A 21,802-nucleotide genomic window follows, 5' to 3' on the forward strand; every position below is an offset into this window, starting at 1 on the left:
GATTGCCAAGAAGAACATATCATGGAAAAGGAAAAAGAACCTGTTTTCTGTTGTTTTTTTCCTTAAGCTACAGCAGTGTGGAGTTTTTATCTTTGGAGAGTAAATAGAGATATTCTTGAAAAACAGGAGCAGTGTTTGCTCAAAAAAGATCAAGAAGAATACTCAGGAACTGTCAAGAAGAAAGAATCATGTTACTTACCAGAGGAAAAAGAAATGTCTCCTCAGATCTCACAGAGAAGAATCAGCAGCAGTTACAGCATCAGCATCACCACCATCACCACCATTACCACCATCACTACTACCATCACTTAATACCACCACCATCACCACTACTCCACCATCACTAACACCATCACTTAACACCACTACTACCATTACCACCACCATCACTTAACACCACCACCATCACTACCATCACTGAATACCACCACCATCACCACCACTACCATCACCACCACCATCACTTAACACCACCACCATCACCACCATCACTACCATCAACACCACCATCACTTAATACCACACCATCACCACCACTACCATCACCACCACCATCACTTAATAACACCACCACTACAATCACTATCATCACCACCACCATCACTTAATAACACCACCACTACAATCACTATCATCACCACCACCATCACCACCATCACTACCATCACCACCACCATCATTTAACACCACCACCATCACTTAACACCACCACTACTACCATTATCACCATCACCACCATCACTACCATCATCACCATAACTAACATTAGCATCAGTGTCACCTTCATTACTGCCACCACCACCATCACATCATTATCATCATCACTAGCATCACATCACCCTCACTGCTTATCACTACCAACTCCCCCATCACTATCACTGCCAGTATCACCATTATTACCATTGTCAGGCAACTGCACTAAATATGCTACACAAAAATTTTATTTAATCACTACAGATTCAAAGGGTCTAAATGGTTTCTCCAAAGTGACACAGGTAACAAGACAAGAGACTAAGCAGCCTAATTCTGGAGGTATTCTGCTAACACCCCACCAGAAACATGACTTGCTAATTGGAAGGGTTATATCTTCCTGGATTAGTTACCTAGAACAAAGTGGGTAGCTTGCTGTGACTCATAAAACCCACTTATTTTTGCTGATCTAAGTGGAATGAATGACATAGTAAACTAAACTTAAAATGGTGGCCAAAAGTCTTTAGAGGCTGCAGTAATAAACTGAGGGACTTGGAAGGAACAGGTGGAGGCATCAGACTTTCTGCCAGCTAATGATTGTAATTTTGGAATGGACAGCTGGCTCTGCAGAAACCAACTCAGTATAGGGTGCGGTTCTCACGACTGCTTATGACACCAGATCCATGGTCTCCCAGATGGGGTGTCTGAAGCTCCACCAGTAGTCAAGAAGGAAAGGAGGAAGAAGGAGGAGAAAATCATCCAGATAAATATGAAACCAGTACAATGGAGGACCAGCAATGAATCATGAAAAGAAACACAGAGAAGGCATCCCAGAACTAAGCAGAGCTTCACTGCAGAGGATCATTGCCTGTAGCCTCAGATCAGAGATCAAGCATCACTTGGGATGTGGGTTAAAAACAGGAGAGTGTGAAATAATACAATAACCATTTATGGATACATAATGTTACTTCTACCTGCTGATCAAAAGGAAGGAATTCAGATGAGGGAACCAGGGCTCAGAGGTCAAACGACTAGATGGTTCTCACCTGGGCCAGCTTCTCACTCATTCAACCTCTCATTGAAGTGTTAACCACTGCACTGTACTGGCTCCTAAATTTTAGCTCAAGATGCTAAATTCATGTCAGATTTTCACTTTAATGCAGCAGATGGGACTCATCATTGGAAGGTGGCCATGGAACAATGCAGCCATTAAATAAGTTTTATTGACAAAGTGGAGGACTGTTTCGTTGGCCAGTAGCCTCTGGCCTCCACAAGTGAACTGGACCAGTGATGACCACAGCAAGTGAAGCACAAGAAAGAGTACCAAGGAGCCTTACTTGTCTTTATTTGAAGGAAACGTCATGTGAGGAAAAGATGATTATTCTCATTTGCATAAGAGTGGGGGAATCATTGGAGGGTGGCATCAGCTCCACATAAAGACGGAATCCATGGCAGTCATACCTGTCCAAACAGAGTGGCCTTCTTCAAGAAGGGCTGAATGGCTTACCCCTGACGTGACTAAGTGGGGGAGGGGGAGGCACTTTCAATCATGTGACAAGTTCCTGCCCTGGCTGGGATATTTGACTAAATGCTCTGTGAACTTAAAGCCCCTGTAGAGTTATTAAACCCTACTGGGGAGTCTCACAGAGACAAAAACGTTCGGTCTCTGAGGCCTAGAAAGCTTGACCAGAGGCCTGCAGTGTGTACATTGAGGTTGAGCACGTCACTCAGACACCAGCACTTCATCGGGACTAGCCCCTCCTCACAGCCAGCTAGACGCAGGGTCACTTCATCTTCTCTCCCAGGACAGGCTCCCAGCAGGATTGAGGACTGTCCAGCCAGGCTCCCCCAACTCTACATGTGACCCCTTTTTCCTCACTGCTACAAAGTGCGCATTTGCCGTGTGGCGCCAACAGGACGGTTTGCCCTCTGGTAAACTTTGCCCTGTGACCCTGTCCTCCTCTGAAGCGGGCCATCCGGTCAGCTAGGCCTGAATTCCCAGCATCTCCCAAGTACCTTGGCTGCTGGCTCCATTTCCTGCCCCTCCCCTCCTCAGACATTCATTGAGCAACAAGCAGACCGCTGGGCCTGCCCCACATTCTGCTGGCCCCAACACACATTCCAGAGTGATAGTGACAGGGAGTGAGGGGACAGTTCTGGTTTGGGACAGAAGATTCATCAGACTCTAATCTTTGCTTCTTGGGAGGCAAATGTTTGCTGTATAAGCACATTGGGGAAGGGAGGGGTGGTGTGGTGACTTCTGTCCTTTGCTGAGCACTGTAAGGGCCACCTGTTCATACTCCTTCAGCAGACAGGCTTGGAGTTCCTACCATGCTCTGAGCACCATGCCAGGCTAAGGAAGGGATTCAACCTCAAAACACAGACGTGGCCCTTGCCACTGAGTGTACAGGCAGGAGAGAGAAAAAGAAAGCAGACTATCCCCAGGAGGGGTGCCTCTCAAACTTCACGGGGCTCAGAGATCTTGCTGAAATCCCCAGGTCTGGGTGGGGCTTGCCATGCCACATGCTGCAAATTCCAAGAAAATAGGGGTGCTGTAGGTGCCAAGATCATGGAGTGATGCACAACCTCAGTTACCAACCAGAGGAGGGAAGAAGCAGCGCACGACCGCTGTGGTTGAGCCGCAGACACGATGATAAGCAGGAAGGTCTTTTTCTCCCCTCCACCAAGTGCCCTGTGGACAGGCCAGGTCTCCAGGGGCCTTTTCTCTTCCCTAGTAGGGTCTCTGGGAAGCTGCCAATGCCAAGGTGGGAAAACGTGTTGGGGGTGGGGATTCCCTTGCTGGGGGCATGAGTTGATGGCAGGAGGGCCAAAAATCCCAGGGCGTTTTGCTCAGCAGTGTCCTCTTGTCTTTTCAGACTGTGCAGGGTGCAAGGAGGAGATCAAGCACGGCCAGTCACTCCTGGCGCTGGACAAGCAATGGCACGTCAGCTGCTTCAAGTGCCAGACCTGCAGTGTCATCCTCACCGGGGAGTACATCAGCAAGTGGGTGTCCCTCTCCCTGCCGGTCCCTGCTTCCTGGGCCTCTGTGTCCACCAAGGCCTACCCCATCTGTCCTCTAGCTGAATCTCCAACATCACCCCTCCTCACTCCTAGCTGCCACACTTGAGCTACAAACCTCTCTCCGCCCACAGGCCCTCCCATGCTGTTCCCTCTGCCTATGGTGGTGTGGCCCCTCTCAGCACTTGGTCCTTCACTATGCCTCCTGCTCAGAGGTGCCCTCTATGCCACGCCCCACCTCCACTCCCCCAGCCCCAGCCCTCAGACTGCTGCTTGTTTCCTTTGCCCGGGCTGCCAGCATTTATAATTATATCCTTATCTGTTGTAACTTTTTAATAATGTTTACAAGTCTAACTACCATTTACTGAACTTTTATTATGTGCGAGGAAGTTATTAACTGCTATGGATGGATTATCACATTAAACCCCCTTAACTACCCCCATGAGGGGTCTGTCTCCATGGGATACTAAGACTCAGGGGAGTAACTTACTCTAGTGGTGGTGTTTATTCCTCCCACCAGGACAGGGGCTTTGTTTAGTCACTGTGGTATCCTCTTCCCATAGTCAATAATGCCTGATCATTGTCAATAATATAGTTATTGAATGTATTTAACTGAGATAAGAGGAGATTATGGACACATAAAGCTATTGGGACAGAGGAGCCAACCCCCAGAAAACTGCACACTGCAGCTTTGAATAAGCCCCCTTGTTGCTAGATCCTAGTGACCACATGTATATACTGAAGTACCCAAAAGCTTCTGACCCCAGATACTTTCTAGGCCCATATGTGGCCTGATGCCAGGAGATGGTGAGCATGTAGTGTTGCTGTATATATAGTTTCTGCTTTCAAGACACAGTTTAATAAGGGAGATAGGCTGTATGCATGAAGAATCAGGGTATATGAAAGGAGTTCATGAGAAGTTTAAATCATAAAACATTTTCAATCATAACTGACAGAGAACCCAATTCTAACTCACTTAAAAGCAACAGGAGTTTATTAACTCACAGAAATTGAAAGTTCAGAGGCATACTGGCTTCAGGCAGGGCTGCATCTAGGGACTTAAAGATGTCTACAGATCTCTCTCTCTCCCACCCCCCACCCCGCCCCATGTTGAATTCATTCTCAAGCAGTCCCTCCCTAAGTAGCAAAGAAGATAACCAGTAATGCCAGGTTTTTTTTTTTTTTTCCCCTTCTATCAGCTTAGCAAGCCTAGCAGACAGAGGCCTGTTTCCCAAGACCTTCAGCAAATATCCCAGGGCTGCCTCTGATTTGGCTACCCTTGGGTCAAACACCCATTTCTGATTGACCACTAGCAAGGAGGATACAATCCTAGAGCCATCAAGCAGCCTTTGTGACCTACAGTAACCTCAAGTGAAGGAGTGTCTTCCAAAGGAAAATCCTAGGACTGGTACCAACAGAAGGGGAAATGGATGGTAGCCAAACAACACCTGCCTATGTCCAAGGTGCAAGTGAAGGACAGTGAACATTCAGAAGAATGAGGGGTCACTTTTAATTAGCAGGAAGTGGAGTCTGGAAACTGTGAACTTCGTGGCAGGTGATAGTCTTTGGGCTGGATGTTGGAAAAGGGTGTAAGATTTGAAAATGCACAGGAGAGTGTGCATACCTAGCCTGGCAAGACAAGACAGGTGGTGAGTGTGGAGCACCCACCCTCACCCCATTTGGGAGCTCGAGTGTGTGCAGAGATGAAGCAGAGTCCCAGGCTGCAGAGGTGAGCTGAGGTCGGGTCACCAAAAGTTCTGAATGCATGTCAGTGGGAGTTTGGCATTTCCCTCTGGACCTGCCAAGGAAGGAGTGTCCTTAGTAAGTCATCAGCCAGGAGTGCTTGAATCTGGGAGCCCAAGTCAAAATTCTCTGGGGCAGTAAGAGCTTGCTCTGAATTCCTCTCAAGGAGGCCCAGCCCAGGTTACCCACTACACCTGGCGCCTCTACAGTCTGCCTCTGGATTCCTCACCTGGTTGAGACAGAGTGGTGATGGCATCAGATGCCCAGAGTAGAAGCCCAGTCTGTGTGACCTAGGCCAGGGACTCAACTGCTCTGAATCTTAGCTTCTTCATTTATAAAAATAGGTTTAATAAGATCAACTCCTGGTAGGGATGTGTCAAGGCTCAGAGATCTGTACTTTGTACCTAATGAGTGCCCAATAAATCTTCATTTTACCATCTATCTTTTCAGAATCAGGGACATTTCAAGTTCCTTAAGGCCTCCCCAACTCAGGCATCCAAATAAGGTTGTGTTGGCATTTATAGCCAAATTTTTCTGGCTCATTGACCTGCCTCCTAATGAACAATTTTTGCTTCCCCTGCGAAGTAGCCCTCTTGTACTCACAGAGTGAGAACTTATTTGAGGGCTGGGGGGTGGGGGGTTGAAGGAGTGGAGGAAGCTGGTCTCATAGGGTCACAAGTAAGTCCTTACTCTGTGGGTACAGTCTCACCTCCAGTTCTTTGCCACTCTTCAGCTCTCCTTGTTGCTTCTTCAGGAAGTGCTGGCTGCCCTGCTGTGCAGGCAGGGCTCCCAGAAGCCCCAGCATGGCCCCATCTTTGAGATAGAAACTTGGCATGTCTGTCCTTTATGTCACACTTTGAACCAACTTCAAAATGGGGGAAACATCCCTCTCTCCTCAGAATTCAGTCCCACTCCTTAAAGTTAGGTAGGTCCAAAAGGCTAGGCTGAGCTCACCAGTGTCCTCAACTGTTTCTGTGTCAGCTCTGGAGAGCTGAGCACCAAACATCCCTCCCCAAATCCCCTCTAAGCAATCTTGGCAATTGCTGCCATGAGCTAAATACCCACTGTGGGCCAGGCACCATGCTAACCCTTGGATACACTGGCCCTATCTCCTTTAATCCTCATGTAAACCTGGATGAGAAACCAGACCATCTGGATCCAGATCCCAGCTTCCTGTCATCCTGGGTGGCCTAGGACAAGTTATTCAATGACTTCCTGCTTGGGTTTTCTTGTCCACCCTTTGGGAAATAGCATTGAGCCCATGGGGCTGCCCTAAGGACTAAATGTGAAACACCACCAGAGAGCCCAGCACACACCAAGCAAGAAGTGCTAGTGGTAAGAGGTAGTGTAAGTAGTATGAGGGAGTGGAAGATAACCGATGGCAATCTTATCTCTGTCTGCCAAGTCCGAAGGAAGCACTAAGTAGAAATGGAGCGTATAGGAGGCATTCAGGGGAAGCTGCTGATTTTGCAGCACAACCAGATGGTTCTTTCACTACAGGTGAGATGTTTGATTAAAGGAGGAGCCCTTCAGGATGTGCAAAACATTGATCACATCCATTACCTCCTGGAAGGAACCCTGACCTGAGAGGAACTGGAGGGAAGGCGGGGACTTCTCCCTTTATGCCTTGAGACTGTTGTATCACATACCAATATTACCTATTCTAAATAAAATTACCCTTAGATGTTTTAAATAATTTTCAGAGTCTTTTGAGGGCTAAGGGAAGAGAACAGGTCTGGAGAACTCCTGGAGAGGGGTAGAAAGAGGGTGGAAAAGGGCCACCCTAGGCCAGCATCCAGAGCAGGAGCTGCCATCCGTGCTGGGGAGCTTACCAGATGCAATGCCTGGGCCCTCTACCCCAAGGATTCTCTGATTCCATGGTTCCAAGGGGAATCTGAGGAATCTGCATTTCAAATGATCTCAAAGCACTTCCAACCCCGGCCCAGACACCTTAGGCTGCAGGTCCTGGCACTCCCACAGGACACCCCCAGGGATCCCCCTAACCTCCTCATCCTGTGTCCATTTCCTCTTGCAGGGATGGTGTTCCATACTGCGAGTCTGACTACCACTCCCAGTTTGGCATTAAATGTGAGACCTGTGACCGATACATCAGCGGCAGGGTCTTGGAGGTGAGTGGGCCCATGTAACCATGAAGATACGCGAGCAAGATGGTCTGTGGCTCCAAAATGCCGTCACCAAGGAAAGAGAAAGTCACCCCAGACCCCTTCTTTCATAGCCTAAACCTCCCCAGCTTTTTAAACAGATAACCTTGCCAAGATCTCTGAACACCCCCAGAATGATAAAGTTGACACAATTATTCCTGGTTCAAAAATTGCTGTGCTGGAAAAATCAGTTGCTTCTTTGGCTTCCGACCTAGACATATTTCTGGGGAGTAACAATTAGGATTTTCCTCTCAGCCGTGCCTAAGGATGGAAGCTTTTTTAAAAAAAAATTTTAAGTCTTTGGTAATATGCTGATTTAAGAACCAGCATGTCTAGCAGCTTGCTCCCTAAGCCCTCCTTTGGCTGGTCCATCACCATGGCAACAGTTCTCCCAACCTCTGATGCACAGTTTGCTCTGCCAGTGACAGACAACCTGCAGCACCTTGCTGAGCCCTTGCCTGAGCCCCCGTCCACTGGCCTTCCTGGGCCTCCTTTATATACTATGTGACCTGGAAGCTGTCTTCTCTATTCACCTTGAGAAATTAGAAGCAGAAAAGAATTGGGTACAAAGGAAAAAAAATAATAGCATAAGAGAAGGAACCATTAGGATCTAATATTGACTCTACTGTTAACTCATATTCAGATACAGCTAACATACTCAGATTGTGGCATTAAATGCGAGACCTGTGACCTCTACATCCGCAGCAGGGCCTTGTTTGGTATTAGATGAGAGACCTGTGATGTTTTTCATCTGACAATGGCTGGGGTATGGCAGACTGGGTGAGCTACTGTGAGCAGAATTACTAGTTTTGCCAGATCCAGCCAGCTGATGGTGGTTACCATGTGTGCTGAGCTGAGACAGACTCTGTGTCACATGTGGTCTCAGCAGGAGACGGTGTGGCAATCAGAAAGAGCTCTCCAAGGAGATGCACGGGAGAGAGGCTTGAGGGTGGGAAGGCTGGCACATGAGCTAGAAGAAGAATGAGCTTGACCCCTGCAGAGAACAGAGAAAGGGGCCAACATGGCTAACATCATAAACAGAAGATAAGGGAAGATGAAGTATATCATAGAGGGAAAATCTCACAAGACTTTGTAGACCAACTTTAGGAGTTAGGGTTTTATACTAAGTGCATTGAAAAGTCATTGGAACACATTTTAGGCATAAAGTTACTGGACTGATTTGATAGCAAGTGGGTAATACTCTCACAATGGAAAATAAGATTTCTCTCTTGATGTTGTATTCAAAGCCTACTTCCTTGACTTAGAAAGTTTGTGTACAAGTTTCTTCTAATTTTGTCATAAACCTATGTAAATCTCTAGATGACAAACTGGCTCTTGTTCATAAGGTACTGCCTTGCAGCTATGCACTCTAATTAATCAAGGTCATTTAAATACATTTTGCATGAATCACCTAAAGTAAAAAAAAAAAAAAAAGAAAAGTCATTGGAAAGTTTTTCAACCAAGGAGCAACATAACATTATATTTTTTTAAAAGTATAATGTAGAGAATTAACTATAGGGAATCAAAGGGAATAGGATGAACAAATGCACTGAGTGGTTAAAGAATTAAGCATTTCCAAGGGTAGTAAGGAGTGCAAAGCACAGGCCTGGGATACAGGACCGAGGCCTGGGATACAGGACTGAGGAGTAGGTGTGTGATTCAGACAATGGGAATTGTGGAAAGATTGGGCAGGAGTAGCCTGGCTGGAGCCACACCTCCAAGAAGATAACATGATGATGTTCACTGGCTAAATTTGAAGGAAGGAAGCTGAAAGAGGAGACCAACAAGGAGGCCACCCTATGACCAGGCAACCATCTTTGTCTCCAACATCAATAACAGTAAAATTCCAACAGTTCTGCAGTGATGGGGTAACTTGTAGATGTGGGGACTCAAAGAGAAGCCAAGAGTTGTACCAAAATATCAAGCCTGGATGATAGGAAGTCTGTTGTCTCCATCTGCCGAACTGGGGATGACAGAGAGACAAGTTGGTCTGGGCAGAAACATGCCAAGGTCCTCTTGGGACAGGCTGTGATTGCAATCCAGGAAGGGTGCAAGAAGGCAGTCCAAAATATGGACCAGAGCTCAAGAACAAAGCTCGGCCTGCAGGGGCCAATTGCGAAACAATAAAATTTGAATAATAGCACCATGGGAGTTGTCGTGATCTCTAGAGCAGGAGGTGGGAGTGGGGGTGGGGGGGCTGGAACCAGCTTTGGAGAGTAGCTGGCCTACAAAGATGGAAGAAAGTCCAGAGAAAGAAGAGGGATAGTCAAGGATGCAGGAAGGGAACAGTGAAAGGCCAGAACTTCAAAAAATATGGTGATGTCAGAGTGTGGCCAAACTCTGTAGAGCTGTTAAGGGACATGGGGGCTAGTAAAACATTGTTGGGTGTGGGGAGAGGTGCCCTTGAGGAAGAATTGCTGGGTGCACCTGTGTGACCATGAGGAAGAGGCATCTAGGGTGTAGTGGGGTCGTGGAATGGAACATCACAGAAGCTGGCTTTTCTTTTGAGAAGGAAAGACTTCTGATTATACACAGGACTGTGGGGGGGAAGCTGTTCCAGCATTTCCCAGCTGCTTTAACATTTTACTGATGGTGCCTGTCCTTTCCCCAAGCATCACTGTTGTTTAGCATGGTGGTGATCTCTCCCTCCAAGGCAACTGCAACTGAGTTTTGATTGATTCCACTTTTACAAGGCTCCATTAGCATCTTGGGCTTATTGATTTTTTTTTTAAGCTGGAAGAGACTTAGACTTGTTCAACCTCCTCACTTTACAGATGAGAAAAGTGAGACCCAAGACTTGAGGTTGCCTTTCCAAGGTCACAGGAAGCATTTCTAGTAGGGACAGGGGTAAAAATCTAGGACTTCAGGCTCCTGTTCCCACACGGATGCTCACAGCCCTAAGCTACTCAGGGAGTTTGGGGGTAGCATGATGTCAAGCCAAAAAAAACATGGTTGCAGTGAAACAGATTTGGATTCAGATTGTGTCACTTCTAGCCATGAAACCTTAAGAAAGTTACTTGCCCTGAATCATAGTCTTTGCCTGTCAATAGAGACTACTACTGTCATTTTATTCCTAATGGATATGTTAGGACTTGTCTGGTTACAAGTAGAGAAACTATACTCAAATGGCTCAGGCTGAAAAGGAAATGAAGCCAGGAGTAATTCTGGCTGGCTTCAGGCACAGCTGGATCTAGTGCCTAAAGGAAAATTACTTGAAGTCTGGCTATCTCGGCTCCTCTTCCTTTCTACATTGACTTTATTCTCAAGAAGGGTCTTCTTTGGGATGAGAATGTTGGGCACTATTCCCTGCAGGCCTACATCCTATCAGCCAGCATCCCTCATGGAAAGCAATCCTCTCTCCTAATAGCTTAGCAAACATCCTGGGACTGACCCTGACTGGACAATTTCAGGCCCATTGCGAGTCAGTCATTGTGCCCATAGAATTATAATATGCTTATTGGTGGGGTCAGCACTACTTCACCAGATGGGCTGATGTGGGGGATAGGTAGTCCCACCAAAGAAAGTCTTGGTGCTGTTTCTGCTGCTGTTGACCAAGCAGGGCCCGGAATATTACTGGTGCACCACAGGCACTTAATAAGTTGCTTCTCCCCTTCTAATCTCAACCCTTCCCCTTCACTCCTCAGGCCATCCCATAATCCCTTCCTCAGTGACATCTCAGTAAGACTGCTGAATGGCAGTCCCCATCCTTCCTTCCCTGTCCATGTCCTCGCCATGGAGAACCAGAACCTGGGCTCGTTGCTGCACTCCTCACCTTGGTCGCCATTCTCGGTCCTTCCCAACAGGGCCCCCCTTTTTGGATACCAACTCTCTGCCATTTTTCTTCACCATTTCCTTGATTTCGGTTGTTAACAGGCGCAGTGGTCTTATCTCACAGACTTCGGTGCAGGCTGCTCTAACAGCCTCCCTTCCCTTGACTCGTTTTCTACACCCCCTGTGGCCAAGATTGCTGAGATGGGCCCAGAACCTGTTTCAGCTGGGGCGGAGTGGTGGGGTGTGACATTTAGAAAGATGTTACGCTTCCCTTTTGCCAAAGCACTGTTGTCATCCTGGGAAAAAGGTCTATAATTGAAATGATAAAAAGACACAGAGTAGGAAGAGGCTACTAATTAAACCTATTATCTTTGTCATGATACCAGAGAATCAGTCCCACGACTTCCCAGCTTGGGAAAACAGCAGGCTCCTGCTAAAGTTTGAATGTAGTTTGGTTGGATGATGACAAGGACATTTTCTCATTGGTGGGAGCCACATGAACAACCAAGAATGAAAAAAAGAGGATATTGGAACATTTTTTAATTTTGTAAAAAAAAAAAAATCTTCCCATTTTACATTCTTGCTAGGTTTTTAGAATAAATTGAGTATCTCCAGAATAGGTAAGCCCATCCCAACAGCCCCACTCCCCCCAAAATGGTTGACAATAGGGCTTATTATTGCGATTATAATTTTTGAGTTAGAAGGAACACATTAGCATCAGTTCGAGCGGTGAATTGGAAAGGAGACCTTACAACCCATATCCAACAATTATCCATCTGTTTTCCCCAGTTATTACTGATCAAAAAAAAAAAAAACCCTCTCCCCTGACATGCAAAATATTCCTTCCAAACAAGCCCCACTTCCCAAGTTAGTCCCTGCCCCCCCACTACCATATACAAATTGGGAGTTACCACCAAAGGGCCCTTACATTTCATGTCCTCCCAGCTGGGATGTTAGTGTCAGATGTATTGGTATGGACTGCAATATTGAGCTGGTGACTGCTCCCACAGTCTGGTCCCAACACTACTGGCTTCCATCGAGACCTTGAGGCACAACCTTCTTGGATGCTATTTCTTACCTAATATTGAGAATGGTCCTTAAGAGGCCTCACTGACATACAAGAAAACTTATAAACATAACCGGAAAGCCTGTATCACTTGCCAAGTTCAGATAACTCCAAATTGAATATAGTGCTAGCTAGATTCTATTGCTTATAGAGGCTGCAAGCCTCACACCTGTTCTTATTCTTAAAAGTAGAGCTGAATATGTTTTAGATAAACATTAAATATGTACTGGCACCACACTGGTACTTTGTCTTTGATAAAAATCAGAAGTAGTTGAATATTATCCTATCTTAAGTTCATGAGTCACTTAAAGCCATTTCCAGTACCAGTAGTAGTAAAGGCCCCATGTGTGGGGAGATGCTGAGATGTCCTCAAAACGAGACTGTTTCCTCCTGGAAATGAGGAGGTGGAACGAGTGGCCTCTGAAGGGCCCTTTCCCCTACAGGTTTCCATGGAAGTCCCCTGAGTCTCCATCAGGGACCCATGGAGGGAGTCACCAGCTTCCTAGGTGGACTCTCATATGGTTCTGGATTCCCCTGGGTGGTCCTCCCAACCCACCGTGGGGCATATGGAGACACCAACAGCTGCCCTCTGGACAGTAGCCCCAGCTCTGACACCCTATTTCACCTCTTGATTTCCGCAGGCTGGAGGGAAGCACTACCACCCCACCTGTGCCAGATGTGTGCGCTGCCACCAGATGTTCACAGAAGGGGAAGAGATGTACCTCACAGGTAAGCAAATCGAACCCTCTGTAGGGCATTCCAATCTGCTCATGACTGAAAAGGAGATGTGGTTGCCTTCCATTTTGATGTTATCTTAGCTGTTGGCTTGTCCTCAAAATTGCAATTAATTCGCCTCTCTCTGGGTGGATGGGAAAAGTTGCCGGTGTGGCTAATATGAAGTGACATGTAATCTGCCTTCCATCCTCGTGCGCCTCCACCCGCTGCTCAGCTGGCCTGCTTCCCTGGCAGTGCTCTGAGAAGATCCTCTGGTTCTGCCTGGGGATGGGAGGCTGCGTTGCACAGGGCCACGGGGTCGGAGGACCTCAGAGAGATGTCTCAGTGGCAGAGAGTCTACAGCATCACAGCCTTTACCCTTCCCCATCTCATCCCAGTCCTTCTCCCCACATCTCAGAGATCGCACCAGGCTGCTGCTGAAACCTTCTCAGGCTCTCAAAGGTCATGAAGAGAAATGGAGGACACTAACCATCCCCAAAGCAAACCAGGGCTGCTTCCCCACGGCAACCTCCCAGGGTCCGGCCTCTGGCCTAAGGATTCCTGCAACGGTCACCCAGTTGGTCTCTGGATTCTTCTCAGTCCTCCATCCTCAGCCCAGTCTGTTATCCTGGGGCATCACAATACTCTTGGCTTTGCCCCACTGAGAGGTCTTCCAAGTCCCTCCTTGCCCACCAGTTTACATAAAGACTCTTCAGCCTTGCATGCTAGATCCTCTCACCAAAGTCCCAAAATAGCCTTGAACATACTCAGCACTTAGGCTGCCAAAGCCAATCTTCATTCCACTTATTCATCCCTTCAACAACTATTTCTTGAGCCCCTACCATGCACAGGCTGTGCCAGATCCCCCACAGCCCTACAGTCCAGTGAGGAGATGGGCAGTTAGTTGAAATCCCAGAAGTAAAGGTCAACAGGGGTGAGTACCAGGAGGGGAGAAAAAGGGGTAGTGAGCACACGTGGCAGGAGGGGGAGTTCCAGGAAATCCCTGAAGAAGGGCCAGGAGCTGTGAGATCCTGGATGAGTGGGTGTTAACTGGTCTCTCTGTCCATCCAGGCTGCTATAACAAACTACCATGAACAGGGTGGCTTATAAACAACAAAAAATGATTTCTCATAGTTCTGAAGGCTGGGAATTCCCACCCAGGTCCAGGTGCCAGCAGACTAGGTATCTGACGAGGGCCTGCTTTCTCATGTGCCTTCCTGCAGTGTCCTCACATGGTGAAGAGGAAGGCAGCCCCATGGAACCAATTTTATAAGGGCCCTAATCTTATTCATGAAGGTGCTGCTCTCATGACCTCACCACCTCCCAGAGGTCCCACCTCCTAAGACCATCACCTGAGCAGGTAGAATTTCAACAGATGGATTTGGGGGAACACAAACGTTCAGACTATAGCAACTGGACAAAAAGAGGAGGAATGGAATATGCCAGCCTAATGGGACAGAGTCTGCAGGACTCTAAGGTGGGTGAAGAGATGCTAAGTGGATGAGACAAGAGGAGCTGTGTGGCCAGGTGCAGACAGAGAGAAGAGGTGTGGCTAGGAGGTGGACAGGGTCATCCAGGCTGGGCTTTGGAGCACGATGGTGCTCAGAAATGAACTGGCAGCCCTTCTTCTTGTTTTCCGTTACCCTCCTTTGGAAATCCTACCACTCTAGGCCCAGTTTAATCTCTACATGCTTCATAAACACCCCAGATCCCTTCAGCCCCACCCACAACTTAACCCATGCCCTCCTCCCTGAGTCCCCGAAGTCCTTTGTTTGCAGCTGGTCCCCTCTCTTGTGTAAGAGCTGTTGGTCTTCTCCCTGAGATCCCTGGCTCCTGGCTTTAGCCTCTCATCCCTGACATTGGCCCACCTTTCCTCACTGCACAGCTGCTGGCTGCTGGCTGAATCACTGTGATCAACCCTGCCTAGGTGTTTGAATAGCCACCTTGGAGGGGAGAGAGAGTCCCTCCTTCAGATTTCCCCAGAAGCCTTAAGACCAGAGGGACATGTCTTTCTATTAAACTCATCCTGGTCATTGCTACCCTCAGCCATGAGTTCCCTCAAGCTGTAACGAGGCCCTGGTGCCTACAGCAGAGTTTCTCAGCCTCAACACTGTTGACATTTGGGGCTGGGTAATTCTTTGGTGTGGAGACTGTCCTGTGCTCTATAAAGTATATAGTAGCATCCTTGATTTCTACCTACTAGATTCCACTAATGTGCCCCTTCCCGTTGTGACAACCCAAAATGTCTTCAATATGGCCGGATGCCCTCAGGGAGGCACAATCATCCTCAATTGAGAACCCCTGGCCTGGAGCTCTTCCACAGAACCTGTGCCATCTCCTAGGAGTGCCACAGCAGGGATTCCTGTGCTGAATTGGATGAGGGCACCATTTTTAAGATTTTCTGACTCTGTAATTACTTTCATATACTCTCATACAGCTTTGGTGGGGGATGTGGAAGGATCCCAGGGGCCACTGTAAATTGTAAATTGACTGCCTTCTTTGTATGGATAGGGAAATAGGCCCAGAGAGAGGAAGAGATGGGTGAGAACTACAGTGTGCAGGAGCAAAGCAGGACATGGCCTTGGGAGTCCCCTTCCAAGGTTCTCGCCACCTCTCCTCCTGGGACCCAGGCCCTGCTGCTACTCAAATCCCTCCTTGTTCCCATGAGCACCACTCCCTCCGTGCCTGGGTCCCCAACTGATTCCTGGTGCTAGACTCTGTTATTACAAGTCCCTGCAAACAGCATGATGTCTTTGTGGGCACCATGGGTATCTGGTTATACTGCTTGCTAAATTTATGCCTTTAATAAGTCTCTTCACTCTCTGAACCTTGTTTACATGATCTGTAAAATAAACCAGTAATAGTCCCTGTAAGTACAGGTATAGTAAGTTCTTGACACATGGGAAGCTCCCTATTCATTTAACAAATATCTGTTGAACCTACTGTGTGCTAGTGCTGTTCTAACAGCTAGAGATGCATCAGGGAGCAAGTCAGACAGCCCCTGCCCTCATGGTACTCCCAGCTAATGGATTAGTCTTTGCTGATCCAACTTCACACAGATGCTGAGAGAGTTAATGAACAGCTCTATGATCGTGAGCAAGAAAACACCAGCAAACCTAAGGAAGAAATGCCTCCAGGAGCAGGAGCTATTCTTGGTAGGGGAGAAGGGCCTGTCACCCTCTCATTAAATATCCCCATCCCTACCCTCCTGGCTTCTGGAGAGTGGGAGTAATTGCAGGGCGTTCAAGGACCTGCCTCAGGGGGTGCTGAGTGATCTGGAAGGAGGGGGTTGGGGTCATGCAGTGGTAGAGTCACGCTGACTCCGGCTGTGGGTGTCTTGTGGGGGTGGCAGCCACCAGGTGTTTCTGCTACCACCAGAAGCTGGCCTTGGACACCCTCACCAGGTAGGGGCACCAGGGCTCACAATGACCTCCTTCAGAAATGGCAAGAAAGGGGGCCAGGCACGGTGGTGCACACTTGTAATCCCAGGCACGGTGGTGCACACTTGTAATCTTCATTAATAGACTGTGACCTTGAAAAGTGACTTCCTTTTCTGGGTCTCTTCCTTCACCTGACCAATCTAGGTAATATCATAGTCTCTGGTTGATCCATTCCACCAGAGGCCACACAGTGTGGCACGGTCTCAACTGTGGGTCTGGTGCTTAGAGCTGAGCACAGTGGGCATGCCTGTTGCCCTGGTGGAGCTTATGGTCTGGAAGGAGAGACTGGCATGATCAAATGAAAGTGAAATGAACGTTCAGGGACAATGGAAATGTGCCATCCATCTAGTCTTTTCCTGGGAGGCCAGGAAAAGGCTCCCCTAAAGAAGGACCATTTCACACCAAAATCTTGAAAATGAGTAGGAAGTAAGAGTGTGGAGAATGGGGGAGGTTGGGGAGGGAGTGAGAACAGCTGGCAAAGAACCCCAGGGGAGGAAACAGGTACATAGTGGAGAAACTGAGGCAGGTCCACACACCTGGTGCATGGAGAGCAGGCACACACCACAGGCTCTCGTGAACATTAGCAGAAAGGATTGATGGGAAGGTGCTGAGGACCCCATAAAGCCATGCAGAACAGGGAGGAGGAAGAGAGAGAAAGAGGCTGAGACAATTCCAGAGAGAGTGTGTTCAGATGCCTACGTCAGTCAGTTCCGTAGCTGGACAGTCTGGTCCTGGCAAATCGTCCTCAGGAGATTCTTTGGTCAGTTTGTTTGCGTTTTAATTGCTGTGTGATGGCTTTCTGATGGGCTCTAATTGGGAGAAGTCTGACGTCTATCTGGAGGAGAACTTCTGGGGCCCCAAAAGACAGAAGCAAGTTTTCTTTTATTTGTTTTTTAAGTTCAGTTGCGCGTTAGTCTTTTAACTGTTTTTGTAAAGATGCCAGATTTCTAATCTGTTTGTTATCCAAACCCTTCATTTGGGCTTCATCAAGAAATTAGGTCACTGATTTTTGTGCGGCAAAATAATAGCTAAAATGTTGCAGGTTCAGGGCAAAAACTCACACTGAAATCACAAAGATTGCAGTTGCTGGACCAGTGGGGGATTTTTTTTTTTAACTCCAAATATGGTTCCTGAGATACATTCTGCTCTTGTTCTAAATGTGCCTGTGCCCCGGGGGAAAAAGGGAAGGATTCTCTTTCTCCTCTTCTGTGTATAGGAAATATCAGCTCCATCTCCCACCCTATCCCAAGGACCTGCAACAGTAACACTAGAGAAACCAAGTTCCACTTCACATTTTATAACAGTTCTCTGTTATCATTTGTATTTTCAACAAAAACCACAAGGCAGGAAATCATTTATGAAATCCTGGGACAAATTCTGCTCTACTAATGAAAGTATTGTAACACATTGTAGGTCCTACCAATAATAAGCATGATAAAATAATAGTAATAATAAAATGTCATCAGCTGATATTGATTAAGCATTGACTATGTGCCAAGTCCTATACTAGGATTTTTAAATATAATAACCCTCTTTTATCATCACAACAAGTTTGTGAGCTTAAAAAAATCATTAATATATTAATACCCTTATTGTGGAGAAGAAAAACAAAAACTTACAGAGGTTTCATTGCTGACAAAGGTTAGCTCGCCTGTCTTACTGGGGTTTCTTTAAAGCAGTTTTCTTATCTAGTACTGAATTCTTAAGCTGTGGTCCATAGTAGGCTTTCTGAATTCTGAGTCTCCTGAAATTGTGTGCCAAATTCTGCATGTAGGTGTGAGACCAGTGGGAAGTTTCTAGGAAGAAAATCTGTAACTTTTGTGATTTTCAGAGGGGTTTGTGGCCCAAAATAAAGTGAAGCCTTAGCTCTGTATTAATGCAAATCCAGAATGGAGCCTTGAAGCTCACTTCGACAATTACACCAAAGCCTTCCTTTATATAGCTGAGTCTATTTCAGACTACATTTTTTTTTTTACTTCAGATAATACAAGGTCCTGGTATCAGGAGGGGTGTCCTAGCACAGTTGGAGATGCCATTGATATTTATTTAGCAAAGGGCCTCCTTTTCCTCTGACAGGCAACTCAGAATAGGAGCACTGAGCCATAGATGTCCCAGGGAAGTGCCTCCTGCTGTCACAGGTTGTGGCATGCCAGCCCTCAGTGCTCTTTGCCTGTCATCAAACTACATTCAAAGGCACTATTGTAGTATTGGTTGCTATCATTTCATACTTCAGCATTATTACTTTAAATTGGATCTCTCTACTGACAGCTTAGGATGTAGGAGTTATGCTTAAAAACTTTAAACCTTATGTTTCCCCAATCCTGCTATATAATTTTAGATTCTTCAAACATATTCTGTTCCTGTACTAAATTGATATTTCCTAAAGTCTGACTTACTAAGCATATTTCATTTTAAATAGAGTATATTTTAATTTTTGATAAGATGCCAATTTTTTTAGATTTTTTAAGGGTTACTAAACATCTTGAATCATATAGAAAATATCACAGTGTAGTAGTCTTAGGTTTGTATTCTTGAAGTCTGTTTCCAGCTTGCTTCTCTCAGGTCACCACAAACTCAAGGTGATGTAGCACTTTTCTCGCCAGTTACATGTCACATCTACTTTACCAGCCAATTTGTCCATGTTGGTCAGAATTAGGTCTAGAGCAGCAATTTCCCTGGTTGCTTCCTCTATTTTCTGAGAAACACTATTGCCCGTGGGGCAAGTCAAGAACTTGTCAGATACTCAGGTTTTAGCCCGATGAGATGTTTTATTAGTCTGGACTTTGTAAGTGGCAGAATCCCAACTCAAACCAGGTTAGGTCAATGGGAATTAATTGATGGCACCCAGAACTGAGGAGCATCTAGGGGAGCTGGGTTGAGGGGCCCAGGAGTGTCATCAGGCAATTCTTCTCCCTGCTTCTTTTTTTGTTTGGCCCATGACCTCCTGCCTCAGACTGGGGGGCACCATGTGGTGGAAGGAGGCCAGGGTCAGACCCCAACCCCCAGCCACTCAAATAGGTAGCACTAGTCACTGGGCTCAGAGAGAAGTCCCAGAGATGACTACGACCTGATTTGGGCCACACACCCTTGTCCAGGCCAGGTAGACAAGCAGGCAACCCATTCCAGCTCCCTAAATCCCAGTTGCCCCATCTATAAAAGAAGGATGAGACTAGGCCCTGCCACTCAAGTCTGTCATGAGAATCAGCTGAGCTACTGCAGGGTATGGGCTTAGTACAGAGCCTGGCACTGCCAGCTCTGCCAGCCTAACTAAGCTCCTGATAAACACCCAGAGATGGCCAGGCCCCAGAACACAGGACATTCATCAGTGCTGGCTCCTGTCATTATTAAGGATGTTCAAGTAAGACTCAGCATATGTTCTCAGCAAAGGTTAGCATTATAATTTCTTACTTAATTACTACTGCTATAAAATTGGTATGTAGTATGAGGCCAGGAACAGGCACTCTGTAAATGTTAGTTAAAATAATACCAATAAGAATAATAAGAATACTTAGTGCTTGGCATAAACTGAGCACCTGGTACATTTTAATCACTGTCCCAGTGGTTCCTATCAGCAGTCATTACTTCCCCTGAATTACTAGGCTCCTCGTCACTGCTGCTCTCCTCGCTCCCTCCTGCCTGATACCCTCCACAGGAACAAGCTTCATAGTACTACGCACTTTTCTCCCTGCCTCCTTATTAAGCTTCAAGCCCCCTTCATCATGGCAACTCCAGGCAAATGGGTCTTGCCCACTTCTCCCGAGGTGCCCTCTCCCTGGGCACAAGCCCAACCTCCAGGAGGGCATGCTGGCAACCAAGCCAGGCTTCTGCCCAGCAACTTCACCTGCACAGCCAGCCTATCACTCACTGCATCCCCTACCTCACCCAGTCCCTGATGGGAACAAATGCTCCCCACCCCAGCCTCTCAGTGACTCGTGTCCCCTGCCCCAAGTAGCCCCTGCCACAGATTCTAACACAAGTACCAACTACAGGCAGATATTGTTCTAAGCGTTATACACAAATTATCTGGTTGATCCTTAAAACAAACCTATGAGGCAGATAGTGTCATCACACCCACTGTATAGACAGGGAAACCAAGGCACAGAGTGGTAATTGAGTTGCTTTAGACATGCAGCTACTAATGCAGTGAGTGATGTAACCAAGACGCAAACCTCATAAGAACATTACATTAAATAATGAACACAGTGCCTGAGGCATGGAGAAGATTGCTAATGCCAAGATGATGGTAATGATGACATTGTCTCATGGCACATTGAACAGAAGAGCCTGCTTGTCTCCCTCCTGCTGAGTCTGCACCCTGAGTGACGGAGGAAAAACAGGGTCCCCTGGGGTCTGCAGCAGCCCCTCATCTGCTGGGGGACATGGATAGGGATTTTCTTTTTCACTGAGATAATATTCACATAACATAAAATTAACCATTTAAAGTGTATAATTCAGTAGTTATTACTGCATCTGTGTGACCATCCCTCTATCTAGTTCCAAAACATTTTCATCATCACAAAATAAACCTGGGACCCATTAAGCAGTTGCTCTCCATTCCTGGCTCCCCCTAGCTTCTGGCAGCCATCAATCTGCTTTGGGTCTCTAGATGTACCTATTTAAGGTATTTTACATAGAGAGAATCATACTGTATGTGATCTAACTGTATTTAACTTCTTCCCTGAGCATAAAGTTTTCTAGGTTCATTTATGTCATAGCATGCATCAATATGTCATATCCTTTATGACTGGATAATATTCTATGGTAATGGATGTATACCACATCTATTTGTCCGATTGGGGATTTTAAAGGACAAACTCCAATCTTTGTCCCAATGGTAGTGCTGCTGTCACAAAGGTGGAAACCTAAGAGATCTCCTCCTGCTGTTGTCAAGAGAAATCTGAAGAAGAAACCCGCTGCGGGAGAATTCCCTGGCTATAATCAGAGGCCCAAAACTCAAGTGTCCACATAGATGAGTGAAAAGGGTGGGGACACAGGGCGGGTCCACGGGAAAGATCACGGCAACCTGCAGTGTCTAAAAACATTCAGATTCAAAGATGTTTAAAATCATCACTGTGCTGACCAAACAGACCCTTCAGGCTGGCCACTCTCAGTCACCATTGTACTTGTAACCCCCTGAGGATCCTAAAAGATGATGGCACCAGGTCCAGCTCTGGCATTTGAAACAGAGGCTTTGACAA

At 46.8% G+C, this 21,802-nt stretch overlaps 1 protein-coding gene across 2 annotated transcripts in view; it reads left to right on the forward strand.

Moving 5' to 3' along the window:
• Ablim3 (actin binding LIM protein family member 3) overlaps positions 1-21,802 on the forward strand; it is a 110,677-nt gene that overhangs the window by 58,302 nt on the left and 30,573 nt on the right. For both annotated transcript variants that reach the window (XM_077801062.1, XM_026384332.2), the window contains 3 exons: positions 3,567-3,693; positions 7,487-7,580; positions 13,092-13,179. In XM_077801062.1, the coding sequence (XP_077657188.1) occupies positions 3,567-3,693; positions 7,487-7,580; positions 13,092-13,179 (309 nt within the window). The remainder of the gene's footprint in view (positions 1-3,566; positions 3,694-7,486; positions 7,581-13,091; positions 13,180-21,802) is intronic.

Source organism: Urocitellus parryii, chromosome 1 (assembly GCF_045843805.1).
Source record: "Urocitellus parryii isolate mUroPar1 chromosome 1, mUroPar1.hap1, whole genome shotgun sequence".
Lineage (NCBI taxonomy): Eukaryota > Metazoa > Chordata > Mammalia > Rodentia > Sciuridae > Urocitellus > Urocitellus parryii.